The sequence below is a fragment of the Morone saxatilis genome, unplaced genomic scaffold, assembly GCF_004916995.1.
Source record: "Morone saxatilis isolate NCDOM2014 unplaced genomic scaffold, NCSU_SB_2.0 Contig12, whole genome shotgun sequence".
NCBI lineage: Eukaryota > Metazoa > Chordata > Actinopteri > Moronidae > Morone > Morone saxatilis.
Genome location: NW_023339674.1, coordinates 8,835,500 through 8,854,010, shown reverse-complemented (window position 1 = coordinate 8,854,010; position 18,511 = coordinate 8,835,500). Strand labels below are relative to the sequence as shown.

At 39.4% G+C, this 18,511-nt stretch overlaps 1 protein-coding gene across 3 annotated transcripts in view; it reads left to right on the top strand.

The window, feature by feature from the left end:
* The first annotated feature begins 14,313 nt into the window (after positions 1-14,313).
* ifi44g (interferon induced protein 44g) overlaps positions 14,314-18,511 on the top strand; it is a 6,358-nt gene continuing 2,160 nt past the window's right edge. The window contains exons 1-6 of one of the 3 annotated variants that reach the window (XM_035653946.1): positions 14,314-14,465; positions 15,040-15,188; positions 15,788-15,838; positions 17,205-17,256; positions 17,739-17,934; positions 18,125-18,277. In XM_035653946.1, coding sequence (XP_035509839.1) covers positions 14,437-14,465; positions 15,040-15,188; positions 15,788-15,838; positions 17,205-17,256; positions 17,739-17,934; positions 18,125-18,277 — 630 coding nt within the window. In that variant the 5' untranslated portion in view covers positions 14,314-14,436. The remainder of the gene's footprint in view (positions 14,466-15,039; positions 15,189-15,787; positions 15,839-17,204; positions 17,257-17,738; positions 17,935-18,124; positions 18,278-18,511) is intronic. The other 2 variants (XM_035653948.1, XM_035653947.1) reach the window with 2 other exon arrangements.

The following is an 18,511-nucleotide window of genomic DNA, read 5'->3' as shown; positions in this document are numbered from 1 at the left end:
AGCATTTGAAATGAGATTATAGACGGTTTAACAACTGCTAGAAGTTGACTAGAACTACAATATTTAAGCATTGGGGGGGTGGGGGTGAGTCTGTCTTTAAATGCTGTATCACGTTGACGGTCTGACTCACTCACAAAAAGAATCAAAATTCACTTATCAAAGCAACTGCAATTAAATAATCAAACTTCTAATTAAAAACTTGAATATTCTTTAGGTAAAAATGCAGTCGATCCTACGTTACAAAACCATGTTGAGGGTCAGATATCACAGAGTGGATACAGACAATGGCCCTCATAAGTACACTAATCCTGATGTGTGTGTGTATACACATATGGGAGGAAGAAGTCAAAGGAAGGAGGAGGCGGGGGGTGAGCACTGGCTCACGCCGGTTTGCGCTGCTTCTCACTGGCCCAGCCCCACAGCGAGGTTGTGAGGTTAGTGGAGGGGCGAATGGATTTGGGGTGGGGAGGTGTGTTAGAGAGGGGGGTAATTTAGCGCCTCGATTGCCCTTTGCAGAACTGACGGCCTTAGCAAGGGCGCCCGCTGACATACTGGGCAGATATCTGCATGTAGAGAATGCATGCAGTAGCTGAGATACTCAGGCGTGTTATACTGGTTTAGGCATCACACTATGCAACAGAGTCATATAAAGACAGTTCTCACGTGCAAAAACACACACGGTGGTTATTGTCACCATGTGGTGAAAATTTTTATGGACTTCCCCTTTTCCTTTAGATTTGTACTGAATTTAACACAGTAGAAGCAGAACTGAAAGTTTAATGATTGTGACTTCTGACGAGTCAGTAACGATTACAAAACTAGGACAATATTAAGCAACAAATTCAGCTTAGAAAAAAATTAAAACTATGATGATCCCTGTTTTCGGCACTTCTTTAAGGAAAATTTTGCCTCTCAAAATACTCGACCTATAGGCCTTTTCTGGTGCACCAAATGTAAGAGCGAATATAATTAATCATCAATGGAATAATACAGTATTTATTTACAGAGGCTTCACAAAGAAGCTCAACATACAATCCTTATTATTTTTATTATAATTTTTGCAGTGAATTGAACTGACTGAGAGAGTAGGTTGCCAGCAGCAGGAGAATTACTGCTGTGTTTGGTGACTTTTAGAGGAAAGAGCAGAGCTGAGCTTTAACAGAGCAGGGCAGAGACCCAAGTGTGTTTGCTCACATTGGTTTTTGGGACTGCAGAACATTTGTTATTAATAGTTTGTTCACATCATGCATGTCGGGAAAGGGTTATTCGTTTACTTATTAGTTAATTTGTCTGTCCTAGTGAGAAGAAGGACATATGAACTCTGGTGGAACCTCATAACAGCATTGAGATGTTTAAAAATATCAGTGACCAATGAATGGCTCATATTAACCTACTTCTTCACAGTGTCTGATCACCAGGGAGGATAACCTTGGACCGTCTTTTTAAGTTAAGTTACAGCATTAGTTTTGACTCCCCTGCCTAAATTTCTGTCTCGGTCTTGGCTTTGTTAGCTCTTTAGTTTACAAGCTCTGGTTCACTTGTAATTATGCAGCTTAAAGAGGCCAAAATCTTAAATGCAAAAAAGAGATTTGCACAGCGGTTTTGGTTCAGGTGCAGGTGGTATCGCACCTTAAGGCTCCATTTAAATACAAACAGAACATCTGTAATCTGATTATAAATGGTCAGGCTTTGGGAATAAATGTCAGAGGTTTAACTTTAAAGGTTGTTGACTCTTTCCGTTGGTAGGATTTCAAAAAACTGAATGTCTTGCTAGGAACCATGAGAGGGTTCATCTGACAAATGGAGCAAAAATACAGCACACAAAAATGTACTTTCAATATATACATCTATATAGCCATTTATTGTAAAGTGAATGGCCAGCAAAAATGTTTAACTCTCCAGAGGAATCAATAAAATGCAGCTGGAGAGTTATGCAATGGAAAAACTAAGTAGTACCGCCTTGCCTCTGTCCAGGTGGAACTGATTTTCAGCTGTGGCAGATGGAGAAACTTTGCCCAAGTATGCTTTATTTGGATTATAACGCATGTTTTTTTAATCAATGAGGTGGTGGGATTTGGATTTGGAGAGAAGACACTCATTCAGGATTTTTGTGCTTTTTTAACCAATATTTATCCACTGAGATCTTTCAGGGCAACGGCTTTCTCCATATGCACATGTTCACACATTCAAACCTACTAAACCTAACCTAAGTTCTACAATGCTGGCAAATGAGCTTCACTGCAACATACTCGAAGGGTAACTTGCCGGACATTGCAGAGGGATGTTCAAGAGTTTTTATTTAATTTTTTTTACCACAGTACTGTGAGCCTCGTTGTCAGTTTTAGGTCTGAACTAACTTTAACAAACTTGCTTCTCAAGCTATAAATAAATAAATTAATCTGAACCACAAATATTATGAAACACTGGCAGTATTACCATGACCCATCACTGAGGAACTTGTCAACATCAAGTGGCCACAACCCTCCCACCAAGTTGAATTTGAAAAAAATCTAACAGATTGCATAACAGACCAACACAGTAGGAAGGAAACTCCCAGAGCCTCACAAACAATCTGAAATTATTCTCACAATTTGATCAATTAGGTTCTATAAAATTAAACAGACTAAGCCAAATCAGTAAACTGTTTTCATGCCATTCATGTATGCGGGGATCCAGCAGGAAGTCAGCAGGCTCGGCCAAAGAAGGGCTTCTGTATGATTGATGGGCCCAAAAATCAGAAGCCCGACAAATCCTGAGAAACTTTTTCTACATGTGTTTTGTGCATGAAATGAACACGCTGGATTTAGCTGTCCAGAAGCATATAGGAAGAAAGTCCTGTGGTGTCAGTAAAAGTAGATGATTTCCCTGCATTTAACACAGCGACTCTGGGCTGCTCTAGTGGTATACAGCTGCCATCGGTCACGCATTATAAAACCTGTGAGTCAGCACAGAGCAGTTACTATCTCACACTGCAGTGGATTGATGACTGCTCTGCATGTAGTGAGGCTCCTGGCAGAGTTATGGGGTAAGGTCAGAGGTCAGGAGTCTGACCTCCAGCACAGCCTCCTCCCCTGCTCCAGACATCCAATGAGGGCGTTCCGCCTGCTGGGCTGGGGACTCATGAACAGGATCTATTTTGGGCCCCAGGACTCATTCGAGGCCCAAAGAGGTAAATTATCCAATATTCCCGCCAAAAAGCAAAGATTAGACAAAAGTCAAAAGTTTTCTTATTTCCTATTCGATCAATCATCCCACAACCCACAGATTTATCTTGTGACTGCAGAAGATCCAATACAGGGGACTAAACTATCTAACTGAATATTAAACAGTTAAAATTAGCTCCAACTACAACAGGAATAAGATTCTACTTATGAACTGATAATGTCTCATATGGAAATTAATGGGTCACAGGGGCCATTTTTTGCAGAATGAGTATAAGTACTTATACTTTTGATACGTTAAGTACATTTTTATGATAATACTTATATACTTTTACCTAAGTAACATTTTGAAAGGATTTCCAATAGAGAATGTTTACAGTGTTGTGTTCTTACTTTTACTTAAGTAAAGAATCCAAATAGTTCTTCCACCATCTCTACTGTCTTTGTTGTAACACAATAATAATGTTTGTGTTTTTGCTAGACATGTTTTCAAAGTAGAAAAACCTCGTTGTATCAAAGATGGGCACAGTGGCTGATCAAAAAAATTATCAGACTTGTTTACAATGTCTGTCTAACCCCAACCCCTAAAATGGAAACCGAAGCAAATTGCTGTGAATTGGCTGGCGTACAGTGATTCCATGTTTGCCCTGATGAGTGAGGATTAAATATTGTACATTAATAGAACGTGTGTGAGCTCCAATGAAGACAGCAGCCAGTATTAGCTGGTCCAGGAAAGTAAGTTTGGGACTTGGCAGCAGGCTGAATCCAGGAATAGTGTTAGTTCTCATGAGCTCTGTGACCGACTGCCAGCTTACATCAGACTGAGCTTGTCCCAGAGACGGAGACACCGCTGCCTCTGACCTTGCTGCCCCTGTTATCAAGGTTTTATAATGGCTCTCAGCTACTAAAAAACAAGACCAAATGGCAGTGCAACCACGAGGCCCCAGCACTCCTAACACACACACATACGGTTTCTTTACAGTGTTTTTACAACTATTTTTTTTCTACAATCCTGACATGATAAATTCCAAACTAATCAATACTTCTTTTTTCCCTTGGGTTCTTTCCAACTCACTAAACCAGCATGTTTGTGTCCCCCTTTTCTTGAAAGTACACCAAAGCAATCATTACTGCATCTATGCCCTATATGCCCATTAATTAGTAAATAATCATCAACTTCATCCACTCTATCTTCTCCATCACCACCATTTAACCAAAGTTTTAAAATATTTGAGACAAGGCTGACAAATCCTAACATTTCATGTCATTTTCTTAAATTTAATTTCTTTAAGGCATAAGCAGATTATCTTTAAAATGTGTTATCTTTTTGTTTCATTGGTGTGTTAATTTTTGGGGTAAAACATATCCCTATACAAAAAATCCAATTGAATAAGCAAGACGTAAATCTTATGCAATAAGACTGAAAGAAGATACACTTTCTTTAAAGTGTCACCACCTAATTGCATCTTTATAGTGTCCAGCTGACTGACAATTACAACAACATAGTGTGAAACAAACTGTCCCAACAGAAGTATGCGTGGATGTTCAGTAATGTCAAGCATGTGTGCCTGATACACTCAATACACCCAAATTTGTCTCTGCCAGACCACCTCCTGATTTCTTATGTAATGTGCACGGGAACACCTGCCCATCACTTTAGGTCTCGACCATGACCACCACTGGCCCTGCCCTCACTCTGCTGTGGATCCTCTTACACTTCTGGGGAATGTGTATCCAAATTGTTCCTGGTGACTACAAGCGCATGACGGAGCGCTAAAAGATCAGCCAGTCTGAGTCAGAGGAAAGACGAGGAGGAGGAGGGAGGGAGGGAAGTGAGGAGGGGTATATAGCCCCGTGAGTCAGCCTACGCTGGTTCAGACCGGTTCCTGCCCCCTTTCCCTTCTTCTCTCTTGCTTCTTCTCCGCCTCCTTTCCTCTAGTTTACTTTACTCATCTCATTGCTGCTCCTGTTTTTTGTTCCTCTCCTATTTTGGTCTAATTTTTTTTCTTTCTCACTTCTTCCTCTTCTTTTCATTTTCTTTTCCTGTTTTCTCCTCTTTTTTTTCACCAGTTATCTTCCTTACTTTCTTCTTATTTTTCTTTAACAAACATTTGGCTTCAAACTCACTACTCCATGACTGTGGACTGATCACAGTGGATATTCTTGATATGGTCTGAATGTGTGAAACACAGTTGCAAGTTTTAGAAATGTTCATTTTGTAAACACCATTAGCAACTGATAGACAATCATGAGAAGGTCAGAGGTTAGGGTGTCTGGCAGTTAGAGAGTGTGTGGAATAGGAGAAGTAAAGCAAGAGAGAAAATAAAAGTGTGATGAGAAGTGTGAGAAAAACAAGCTAGAAAGACCAACCAACCGAAATCCATCTCATGTTCATGACTTCCAGTGGTGTCTCCTGACAGGAATAAAAGTCAAAGGGCAAAGTAAAATATCATACTCTGCTGCAGAATCCTCTGGTTAAATCATCTAAGGTTTAAATGGACCAAATCAGACCAGTAATGTGTTTTTTAACAAGTATAGTTTAGGAAAACAACTTTGTCTATGGGTTAAACAGAGAGGAAATAGTGGTGAGGGTTAACACGCTGAAAGGTGGGTCAGATTTTTACTGCCAGCTGTTGATATTCTAAACAGAGATGGATGGGCTTTGGTATTTCTCAGCAAAACTGCCGACTCTTGCTTTTCCTCTGAGCTGCAGGGTTTGTTCACCCGGAGGAGGCAGTAGATGTAAACACTGTGAGGCTGAACAATGTTTCCTCCTCTAGGCTGCCAGCCAGACGGATTAGAGACTGTCAGCAGCAAGATCTAATGCAAAGTAACAGCTCAGCCAGCTGAGATGAAAGACTGATGGAAGATTCTCGAACCTAAGATGTACTTCTGTATGTTTTCGTTTTCAGTACAGAATGTTCAAGTGTCGTAGAGAAATATGCTAAAAGATTAGAGCTCTATTCATTTCCTGATTATTTTTGCACCAGTGTCCCCCCTGGTTAATCAGTGATTTTTGTGAAGTGCAGTGTAGAGACCAAAAAGGAGACTAGAGAACCAGCAACAGACATAATTCAGATAGACATTTTGTACCATATTTTGCTCCGTAAAGAAGTTTATGCAGATTGTGAAATGGACGCACACCTCTAGCGACAAATACTTTCTTGCCCAGTTGTCTTTGGCTCATCTCATATATATATTCTTAAAAATTATCTGGAAAAAGGTTTTTTATAGAGAGTTATTTGTAGGATCTTGTGCCAAAGTCTTGTCCACAAACAAGCAGCTCTGGTGACAGAGAGATATCCGATAGCTTGACTTACTAATTAAGGCTTGTTTACAGTCTGCGTGAGGCAGCGGCCAGATTCTCTGAGCATGTTAACTGGCAAATGCAGCATCTGATAATCTCATATCAACCTCCATCACTTATTAAAGCTGTTATGCAAGTGCTGTTGATTCTTTCTAAAAGTTTTTTGTTGAAAAACGCTAATGTTAATAACTTTTTTTCAGGTTTGAGCTTTCAACAAAATAGCTCACTTCAAGGTTTTAACTATTAACTATCCTGCAACACTGCATGCATTGGGGCCTGGCAATGTGGTTCTGCTCCGGAAACACCCCTGAGTGACTCAAACTGAGAGCATTTGATTTAAGATAACATACATCTAAATGCTTACTAAGGAGGAGGCAAAGTAGGGAAGTTAAGAGCGGGAGGCAGGCAGGAGTGTGGCAGCAAGAAAGCAGTGTTGAGCACTGAGTATGTAAAATATGTGCACAATCTGTTCATATGGACTTTAAGATAAGGAGTATGCATGATTCAACAGTATACAGTGTGAGAGCTTTGCTTGTACTACTGCAATGTGCCATAAAAGCAACTTTTCAAGACTTCCAAGTTGTTCAGTATCCATCCTGGTGAGTATTATCTGAATCACAAAATCATTTAACTTCCTTGCTTTACAGAGAATAAAGGGGTGCAGATAAAGTTTGGCAAAAATGTACAGTCTCTTGTTTTGTGTTTCTACACCTTTTTTGCAACAAACATGCACTGCTTAGTGACACAAATCCCAGTCAACATCACACTTTTCTGTAACTGGTGGATGCCTTTGTCACACACAGATATTATTTGCACTGGCAGAAATTAAATATCTAACCCTGGCAGCATTGACCTACCTTTTGAAGGACCACCAGCACTATGTTTAGTCAGCTACATGTTTACTAGGCAAACAATCTCTCTTTGCTATGGTCATCTGTGATTTAAGATATTTGGTTAACCAAGATAGCTATAAAGAATCTTTTTTTGACCACTGTAGCCAACACCAGGTATCGACTTTAATGACACACCGTGTTTTAAGGTGAGTCACAGACAGCTGTCTGTCTGAGACAGAGACCACAACAATGCAGAGACAGTCAGGTGACAGCATCGAGCACTTCATGTCAAAACACATAAACATCATTCACTGTCTCATATCGCCTGGCAGACAAAGACCTGTTACTCTGATTATAATAGTTATATTATAATAACACTGTCTACAAGTTACAACAGATGTGAAGTACAAAAATAGAGGGGCACAAAACAAATAAGTCAACTAACAACATATAATCAAACAACCCCGTCTAACAACGAGATCTGAGCATATCACTGTGCGTAAACAGCATTAACTGATTACAAATTTAGGTATATTCTCTGGCTGGTTTTCAAAACACCTGAAATCAATATCTAAAAAAGAAGACAAGGTGGGAGAACATCCCTGACAACAGTTTGACATGAAGTGATGTGAGTTTGATAAGAGTGGAAGCTCATCCAAGGGCAGAGTTTTCCTTTAAATATACTAATTGTACAGGCAACATGTTAATATGTTGTTAAGAGACAGACTACCTGTAACTTGCAGGGAAAACACCAGAGTCATGTTTCCCCATATTACTCTTTCCAGGAGTGGAGCAGGGTTGCTGCATTTAACTGATTTAACTGAAAAACAGGTAGAGGTATCCATGCTTTAAATTAAGGAGACTTTGACTGAATAATCATACCGTAGACCTTTCAATTGCATGGCGCTCTGCCATCAGCCACCCACTGAGGCGGATTCAATTACTGTCACACATATGTTATAAAAGGGATCATGCTTAGTGACAGGCAAAGCCGTGTAAATAAGCCTACATGGAAAGAGACAAAAATACAATTTATATGTTCTATAATGTACAAGTTTTACTTGCACAACTTCCCCCATATGATTCCCAATTCTCCATCCATATGAATTTTAAACAAATATAATTTATAGTAATAGTTCCTTCCAGACATGGAGTTTCAGAGGAACACGCAGGCTGCAGTAAAAACATGCTGCAAGGCAAACACACGAGACACACATGCTAGTACCTGCAGTGGCCCTCGGCAACCTTTCAGTCTTTCATTCTCGGAAACTGGAATAAGTTTTACAGAACATAAAAAGATCATGAAACCGAAAGGAAACTTTCAAGTTTATGAGAAATGCTTTAAATTAGCAGGAAACAACATCAGCTTTGCAATAGCTGATAAGCATTTTGTTGAGCAATGCCAATCTGTGCTCAAGATCAACTAATTATCCAGGTTATCAGAAATGGGCTGAGGTTAGATTTCACTCCTTTTTTTGCCTTAAGCATCATATTTACGGACATCTTTGCTCAAGGGCACAGCGGTAGTTCTTGCTAAAGAACAGCATATGATGCAGCGCTTTCTTATCTTATATCACCAAACTGGCTTCCACAGCTACAACCTGCAACCTTACAGTCATAAATCAAAGCAATTATGTTATTAAGGTATATATTAATTACTGTAATTTTAGATTAACTATACTCTCTCCATTCAAATGAATAACACATAACTACATGACCCACTTAACACTTTACGTTCTACCCAGCTGCTATGTATACATTGCACAGTGAACATGATCAGAGGCTGTCAGTACAGAACATCATGTCCTGTCCATCCTGTAGCTGTCAAAACCTAAACGTCACATCGTCACTTCCACATTAGGTACAGTGGAAGAGTCCTGCAGGAAAATAAATATGAGAAGAATTACAAAAAAAGATAAATAAACATTTAATAACAGTAATTTGTTTTTTGTGGTCATCTCCATACTTTAGCTGACAGGAGCTGTTACGTAAAGTCATGTCCACATTTGTCTGTCCATGGTATATATCACCTCTCATTTTGTCTGCCTGATTCATGCATATCTGATGAAAAAAACCAAGGACTGTCTTAATTGTCCTAAGCAATGATAAAGCACAGATACAACTACAGTTGTCCACTTTCTTTTCATTAAGAAAATTACTTTTTGGCTAAAAGAAAGCAGTTATCCAAGGTCATAACTTGTGACATTAACTGCAAAACACATTGACTAACCTAAAAAGGACGCTATAATTAAAAACCAGGAACCAAAAATTAATAGGCTCAAAACCTAATACATGGGGCTTTTTAAACCCAACGCAATTACACATATCCAACTATTCTTAGAAAAATCAATAGTCCACATAGCAGACTTCTGAGGGAGCAATATTTAAAAATGATTTTACTTCTGTCAGTTAAAACATCACACTGGTTGTCCTGATGGAATAACTATAGTCAATATTTAAAAAGTTAAAAGGTCATTACTGCTTTACAAACAGCTCATATCGTGTTGTTCCCCCCTTCACTCAAGGGGTGAGACATTTTTCGAGGGCAAGAGTGGATAAAAAGCTGGAAGACTAAACAAACATGTAAAGTAAAATGTATTCAATTCAATCAAATTGTATTTGTATAGCGCCAATTCATAACAAAAGTTACCTCAGGACACTTTCAAAATAGAGCAGGTCTAGATCGTACTCCTTATGAAATTATTTACAGAGACCCAGCAGTTCCCACTACGAGCAAGCACTTGGCGGCGGCAGCAAGGAAAAACTTCCTTTTAAGAGGCAGAAACCTTGGACAGACTCTGGCTCTATGTGGGTGGTCTTGTACTTGTGTCTTGTGTCTTCTACTTTTTCTGAGATGTCTACTCTGAGACTGAGACCTGTTTGATCCAGATCACTGCAGTGCTTTAATTTCAACCCTGCACTTCGGGTTATCGAGGCTACTGGCAGAGAGAGAGAGAGAGAGAGAGATAAGTTGAGTGCATGTGTGTCACCCAGTGTGGAATGGATAGGTGGTGATGAGGGGTGTTGCCTGTAAAGCAGACTGCTGTGTCACACGACTACACAGTCAGCATTGCTCCCTGTTTAGACAGCTCATCCCCCACCCCCCATCCTCCTCCTCCTCCTCCTCCTCCCACCTGCAGATATCAGCTGGAGCTGCTGAGTCAGGGTTGAATCTGTCTTCCTAAACTCACAGCCCACAACTTAAGGAGAGAAAGCAACAGAAAATAGAAAATGTCTATAAACCCAAACACAAATTGGTATACAAAACACTTTTATGCTGAGTATGTATATCTGAGTAAGTCTAAGTGTTGTTTGTACCTGAAATACACATATGAAGTTCATTACTTTACACTTATAACAGTTTCAGGATTTTTTTCTATATGTAGCAGCACTCTGCAGCACTGCATGTCTGAAAAGCCCTGGTCCAAATATCGGAAGCTTTTATTTTGGCAATAAGAGGCTCTAGGTTTTTGAATATTTTACCAGGATATTGATTACCATACTATATCTAAGGGACTATTTCAACTTTTATTTGGAAATTAAATATTCCAGATAAGATCTGTGGCATATGGGCTCATATAATTATGTTTCTCTATTATTTTGTGGCATGTTTTAAAGAAAATGGTCACCACAGATGCTGTATTTGATTAATAACATAACATAATAAAATCAACATTGTCTGGATTACATTACAATTAGCATTGATTAAAGGTGCCTTCTTCCTACATGTCTAAGCTTGAATTTCTTGCAAAATTTACATCAAAATCAAAACATTCTGTCACTTTTTAATATGTCTGGAAATGATCACAAAGTATAACCTGAAGACTACTGCTAAGTATTTTTTTATATTCTTGGGTTTGCCTTTATTTGATAGAACAAGTGAAGATTGAGAGGAGAGGAGGGAGAGAGACAGAGGGGACTTCAGGTTGGATATGTATATATGGTAGGCCACAGTGGCAAGGACTAATTTCTTATCCTTAAAAGTCAGGACTCATGATCTCAGTATTTATAATAGCCTGGCTACAGCCCTGATACATCTACACAAGTTATTTAGGTGTATATTACACTTGTTTTCTGATTACAGGACAATCATAATGTCTATTTTGCACAGTTAGTGTATTTTGGTTTGTGGGACTCAAGTCTCCATCCACAGATAACAACCTATAAATAGTATCTGCCATTAAATTGCTAACAGTTACACTCACTTTTAATGACAACCTGTCATAACCTCTAAGCTGCAGTCGGTTGTATTTTTTATTTGGTTGTTGCCCTCAGATAACTGAGCAACTCCAAGTATAACATTAAAGGTCATACAGTATATATGAAATTCACTTGCCTGGATATAGCACTAGAGCATCAGCATCTCAAACCAAAACAACAGAAATAATATAAAAGTCACCAAAACCATTTTGTTAGTCTTTCCAAAATCTACAATGCCAGTTTGGTTGAAATAAACCCTTAATTCACCAATTCCCCGTTATATGTGAAAATAATTGTGAAAAGGGCTGCAAATGTAAGCTAAAATTAATCCTTGTGCCTGTCAAAGTACGTCCACTAAAAGTGCTTGGTTTACCACTGACAGGCTCAAATTGTTATTCTAAGTGTCTTAAACCATTATGAGAAAGATACCTGCAGAGATAAGCCTTTTGTTTATGGCTATCATACTCCACATACCACCGTTTGTATACCATAACTTCATTCAAAGACAAAAAACAAACACAAGTCCTAATCTTTAAAGTGTAACAACAATAAAACAATGTCAGTAGGTTTTCCTATCAGTTTAGGATCTCTTAATCAGCCCCTTATGTATCCTTCCAAATAGCAGCACAACATCTCCAAGTCTTTCTACATGAGGATCCAGAAAAAGAACAAAATTAGCTGACACAGAAAAAGGAAAACGCTTGGCCACAAGGTCATAAAGATAGCTGTGTCTTGTAGTGTTATTATGGCCGATCAGTCGCAGGCTAATAGCCAAAGCAGACCTGATATGGCCAAGATGGACGACAGATGACTGCCCTGAAAAAACCTGCAGACATTTTTTCATGTTTATTTAGCTTTGATGGGTTTTCATGCTCCTCTCAGCTCCACTATTAGACCTCTAACCACAAGAGAGGAAGTGAGGAGAGTTAATTTTAGTAACATGAAATTATTTATTATTGATAATAAAATAAAAGTCTTCCCATCCAATGAAGCAAGCATACTAGCTTTTCTCAATGGAGTCTAGGTAGTAGTAAAAATCTGGAGATTATCTGACGTCTTACCGAGTGTAATCCTGCGGGGGCTCACTGTACCTGGAGCTGAATCACAATCTGAGGCTGCTTAATAAACATCGGAGGTGGGGCACATCAAAAATCACTGAAATGACAGAGAAGAGCGCAGAAAAGACCAATTTTAATGTCAGATAGCAACAAGGTGAATGAACACACACACACACACAAAGCAAGTTTCTTATCCAAAGAATAGCAATCACCACCACCATCAATTACAGATGAATATTCAGATCAGAACATTATTAAACGTTATTAAAAGCTACTGAGTGATGACAGTGATTGTGTGTCAGGGCACATTTTCCTCGACTGTAAGAGGAAGTTTTGAATATCGGGCTATGAGGGTCTCCCTGTGGAGGAAAATCACTGAAGGGTGGCCACAGGTTGACCTCTGCTGTCAGCTAGCAGGTAAGCATCTACAGCTTCAAACACATGACTATAGCTCCCTCTAGTGGATATAATTAGTAGAAACTTAAAAATACATACATTGACGTCTGACTTTGGCAGTAAGACCCAAGCATGGTGAGACCTTTGTTGCACTGTCAATTCAAACATTCAATACATGTGCAATAGTGTTCGATGTTTTGACACCATTTAAGCTACTGCATGTTTTCTAACTGCTGGAAAAGTAAATGTCAGGGAGTTTCACTGGGGATTGTTTCAGGATTGAGGGGTTCATATCTGCAGTGGAAAAACAAAGTAGAGACAATTACCTGGTACCAAAAGTGAGAAGAATAGTCAATAGGCAAGTAGGCAAGTCTATAGGGTCAATAGTCTATAGCAGGTGGTCACCGTCTCAATAACTGGCATTTAGCTGAGATACGACACGGAGAAAGCTCAGCACTGTTAGCCAAAAAAGTGCCCTTTAAGAATTTGATTAGCTGAGTCTACTGGGCAATATGGGTACACAACTCACAGTAAATAATAACCATCAAGTATTCAGTCAAGCCATAGTGGGGGAGCTAGTTTGAAGGGCCTGATGAAGGTATTTAGACACTTACAGCTGAAGTCAGAGCCTGTAGACTTAAGTTTACATTGTATAAACAAAGCTAATTTATAATATTGTGAGGACTGGAGTAATTTGTTTTTTTACAATGTTAATATTTTATATATAATATTCTATATAAAATATTATGATTTCTTTATACCTCATTCTGTTCTATACAGATCTACTTATTCTTGTCCGACAGGTGGATCAAACCACTTCTAAAGGAGGATTGCAGTGGGAGCACTGGGATGTCCTGTGTGGCAGAGGCCAATAGTTTACATGATTTACAGGTCAGGGAGGAGGGCCGCTTAGCAGATTTTTGCTTTGGGCCCCAGGGAGGTCAGGACCACCACCCCTCATTACATGCACCCACGCAGTCAACACAACCCTCCAGAACAAGTTATATTCAGTAATCACCACCTACTCCTGCTGCACCCATCAAGCATGAACTCAACAATCACCCTCAGCTGCCATGCTAAGCTAACCATCATGCTATATAAACAGACATAGTACAAAACAGAAAAAGCACATTGCATTACATTAATGACATTAATGGTGGCTCAGTTGCATTTAGGTGTGCCAGTCAGAGAGTCAGCATGCACAATACCAGAACCAGGAGTAATTTAGCCATGCCCATAATGAATATATACATAGAACAATGTAATTTTCCTGCTTTCATACGTCAAAAAATTTGCTAAGAAGAATTCGGCTGAGGCCTCTTAATGGCACTTTGTCTGTCTAAGTTTCATTTGCCGTCCTTCCTCAGTCCGACAGTTTAAGTTTCACTTTCTTTTCCCCAGAAAGGGCATCGCCTCTTGTTTTTATTCCGCCTCTGTTCTTCAGCTGTTGTTCCTCGACCCATCTACATTCAACAGTTCTTATGGAGGAAAGAAACAAATATACATTCGGGTGAGTTGTTCCTCGAAGCGTAAAGTTACGCAGGTAAAGTTCCGTCTGATAGGCTGGCACAGGTGAAGCTTAATTAACTAACCTGTAGTAACGTTGTGGACACGCAGTGTTTGACTGAGGCTGTCCACAGCTTTACTAACGTATGTTAGGTCAGCTGCTTCAGTTGGTTTTTACAAAGAATTGGGTCAGTAAGATTTTATAGGCCTAAATTATATTTATAATTTATCTTTGATATAATTCAAATGTGTCAAAACAGCACTATAATCAAATACTGTACCTAGCGCTGCTTCTGATTCTCTGGCCTACAAATGTTGAAACTTTAAATTGTGATGCAAAAATGGTCATCCCTACTAATTTTGAACCATATATCTGTCAACATAATAATAAAAGGATTTTTTTTAACCATATTGCAGCAGTAATGTTACCTACTATGTTATTATTTTAAACCTGTTAAAATAAATAATAAAAACAACAGTTAACTGTTGCTTATCTGAGCTAGACAGTCGTCCAACTAAATTATATTAAAAGCAGCACACAAGCAGTTATCATTAACTGTTATGTGGTGCATGTGAAGGCTCTCCAGCAGCAGCAGCAGCGGCGGCTTTTCCTTTGGTCAAGCTCTTGCCCAACCTGCTATCAGCAGAACAGCGGGAACCATAGATGATCTTGGGACAGGTACAACCGTCACTTCAACAGACACCAAACCTTGGTTTAAACAACCAGGTAAGCTACTAAACAGTTTCACACCAAGAACTGTCCAGCACTCCCTCTGATTATGTACTACAAAAAGATTGGAGGCATTGCCTTGCTATTATAGTTTTTCTCTGTTGTGTGGAGGCTGTGTTCCAGTTTCCTTCTAGTTAATGCATACAAAAACCCTTTATGCACTTAACAATTCCATATAGAAGGTGTCTAAAAAGGAAAAAAGAAACCTGTCAAGAAAAAATTCCTCATTTGAGACAGAAAAAAGGAAAGATTTTCATCTAAATGTATCAGTTTGACCAATAATATTCTTGGGAGCTCTCCTGAAGTGCTACTACTAAGTATGATAAAACTGAATGTAAATATACTGTAAATTAATTTTATTTTCATTAAGAACAAGCTTAAATATGGTAAGCAGAAAAGTCTCTAGTCAGTGTCTGTATTTAGTGTCTACTAGGGCTGCCCCCTAAGAGTCGACTTAACTGTCAGTCGCTGAGAAGAGTGTTAGTCGACCTACTTTTCATTAGTTGGATAGTTGCAGCAACAAAAGCTTTGCCTTGCCCCTGGGAAGGAAGTATAAGGGGATTGTTGTAACACAGACCTTTTCTCTTGTAACACAGGGAGGGACTTATCGAGAGTGTTCAGCAACAAGAAGGCGACGAGTAAAAGTGGTAGGGTTGAACAGTGGTTTTGGCAGATTAGCATGAACTGTACTCTAAATGTGACATCATGTCAACTAGCTCAGATGGAGAATGAAATGGAGCAGATGGTATCTGGGTCTACACAGATGAAAAGGGCTTTGAGAGAAAGAGATGGGCAAACAAGGGCGAGAAGTTGGTCCCATCATAGTGAGGTTGGCAGGGGTAGAAAAACCAAAACATCAAGAAGAGGTCAGTTGGACAGGCAGACTCAAATGGGTCAAACACAAGAAAACGAGCGTAAAGTAATAAGAGTTCAATCAGGACAGTGGGCACTATCACTGGATTAAACTTACCAGAGCAATTGAGGAGGAGATCAGCAGGATCAAATACGCTCAGAACAACAAACAAGTGCTGATACACACAATTAACAAACGACAGCAGGAAAAAATACTGAAAATGTCGTCACTTATAGGGAAAAATATGAAAGCTTATTTTTGGAGTCGATGGAAGATGATAAAAAAGAGATTCAAGGAGAGAGTAATTGATGCCACAGGGATTAAGAGTAGACGGGATGGTTTACTGAAGAAAACCATATCAGTAATAATTCAGTTTAAGAAAACCCTTTCTAAATCAGTGCAAATGGGTTACATGAATAGCAGCGTAAGGGAGTACATTCCAATATGCTTGCCAAAGAATGGGGCACACAGCAGTGTAAAGGAAAGCTAAGGTGTGCAAGATATAGAGGTAAAAGAGGAAAAGATGCCCTTGTTAAATGCTGTAATTGCGGGGGAGAGCACAGTGCTGCACGTGGAGGCAGTACAGAGAGAATCCAGAGAAGTCCATATAATGAAAAAAGTCAGTCCAAAGCTCGTGGTGTAAACAAACCACCTCCGGTACTTCAAGCTTGCAGTCCAGGTATAGTCAGCTGGTAGGAGCATTAGCGACCTAGTTTCTGCTTTTTCCTTTATCCTTTAATAGGCGACTGTTAAATTCTACATTCAAATAATTTAATTAATATGTTAAATATGTGACAAAAATATACACAAATCTTTAGTCAGGAGCAGCCCTAGTGTCTAACACTTGTGTTAAATGGTTTGCAAACTTTGTGTGAAAAGTTGAGTAAATGCAGTTTTAAGTTGTAAGCAATGTATTGTAGTGTAACAAAGAAGAAAAACTTTGCGCAGGTGGTATAATTCCCCCAAAATATGAAGCCATTGGTTGCCTTCATTTTTAGGGCCCGAGCAGCAACCCCTGTTGTCGTGGCAGTGCTGCGAATGTCGATGTTTAGTTTATCACATTTTTAGGGGGCTAAATATGCTCAAAAACTCTTTCTTTTCAGAAGAGGTGAAACATAGCAAACACTGGATATTTCATTAAACCTCATTTCTCTCTTCAGCAGCTCAACCGCAGTTGAAATCTCACTGGAGAGATGTGGAGTGGACAGAAGAGTGAGTATAGCTGTGACATTCAATGAAGGCAAACTATTCTCATTATTTTATTGTACTGTTTGTATGCCTTTATTCTACTTTCAAATTATCCTGAACACAATTGAGGAAGTGATTGGCAGGATCTAATATGCTACATACAAAGTGCTGATACACACAGTTAGCAAACAACAGCAGTAAAAGTTACTGGAAATGTTGTCACTAAAGGGGGGAAATGTGAAAGCTCATATCCCCAGAGCAATAGCAAAATTGAGAGTTGTTTTAGGAGTGAGTATGTCTATGGAAGATGTTAAAGAAAAACCTTAAAAAACCCCTAAACCCTCCCTTTACATTCCAATATGCTTGCGAAAGAATGGGGCACACAGCAAAGCAGTGAAAAGGAAAGCTAAGGTGTGCAAGATATGGAGGTTATTATACTGCTTGTATGCTTTTATTCTGCTTATTAAAATTATTCTGAACAGCAGGTATCTTAAATTCTAATCTAGACAAAAGACGAGCCTGATGAAGACCGTCAGCTCCTACAAACCGAGCTGTGAAGAGGTGACTCAGGCTCGGATTCTCCTCTTGGGCCCGGTCAGTTCTGGAAAGTCCAGCTTCATCAGTTCAGTCCAGTCTGTGTTTAGTGGAAGAGTCACTAACCGGGCCATGGTGGGCTCCTCCTCGACCAGCTTCACCAAGAAGGTACATGTAACCAAGAGAAATCACTAAAACTATTGACTTTTCTTAGGGGATTATAAAAATATTGAGATACTGAAAAAAAACTACATTATAACAATGAAGAACATCATAAGACAATGCAAACCTACTCAGTAGGAATGCTGTTCCATGATTTATACATCCATCTCATTAACTTTCTTTTTTTTTGTGTCAGCTGCAGTCATTCAAAATCCGTGATCAGAAGGGAGAGGATCCAAATGGACTTGTGCTGTGTGATGTGATGGGCCTGGGGGATGGAGAGATGACTGGACTGACCCTCCATGACGTCCTGTCTGTCATTAAAGGTCACGTACCTGAGGGACACAAGGTAAACATGATCAATATTGTAGTATTGTATTACAACGCTAGCAACATAGCTCTAAAGCAGTGGTTCCCAGCCTGGGGGTCAAAGCCAAGCTTCACAGGGGTTGCGACACCTTTTTGATTTTAAAATATACACAGTAGGCCTATATCTCATCGTCCTGCAGTCTTGATCACTAGAGGTCACCGAGTACTGTCGATAGGAAAAAGAACGACCAGAATTGGTTCTAGCAAACTGGAG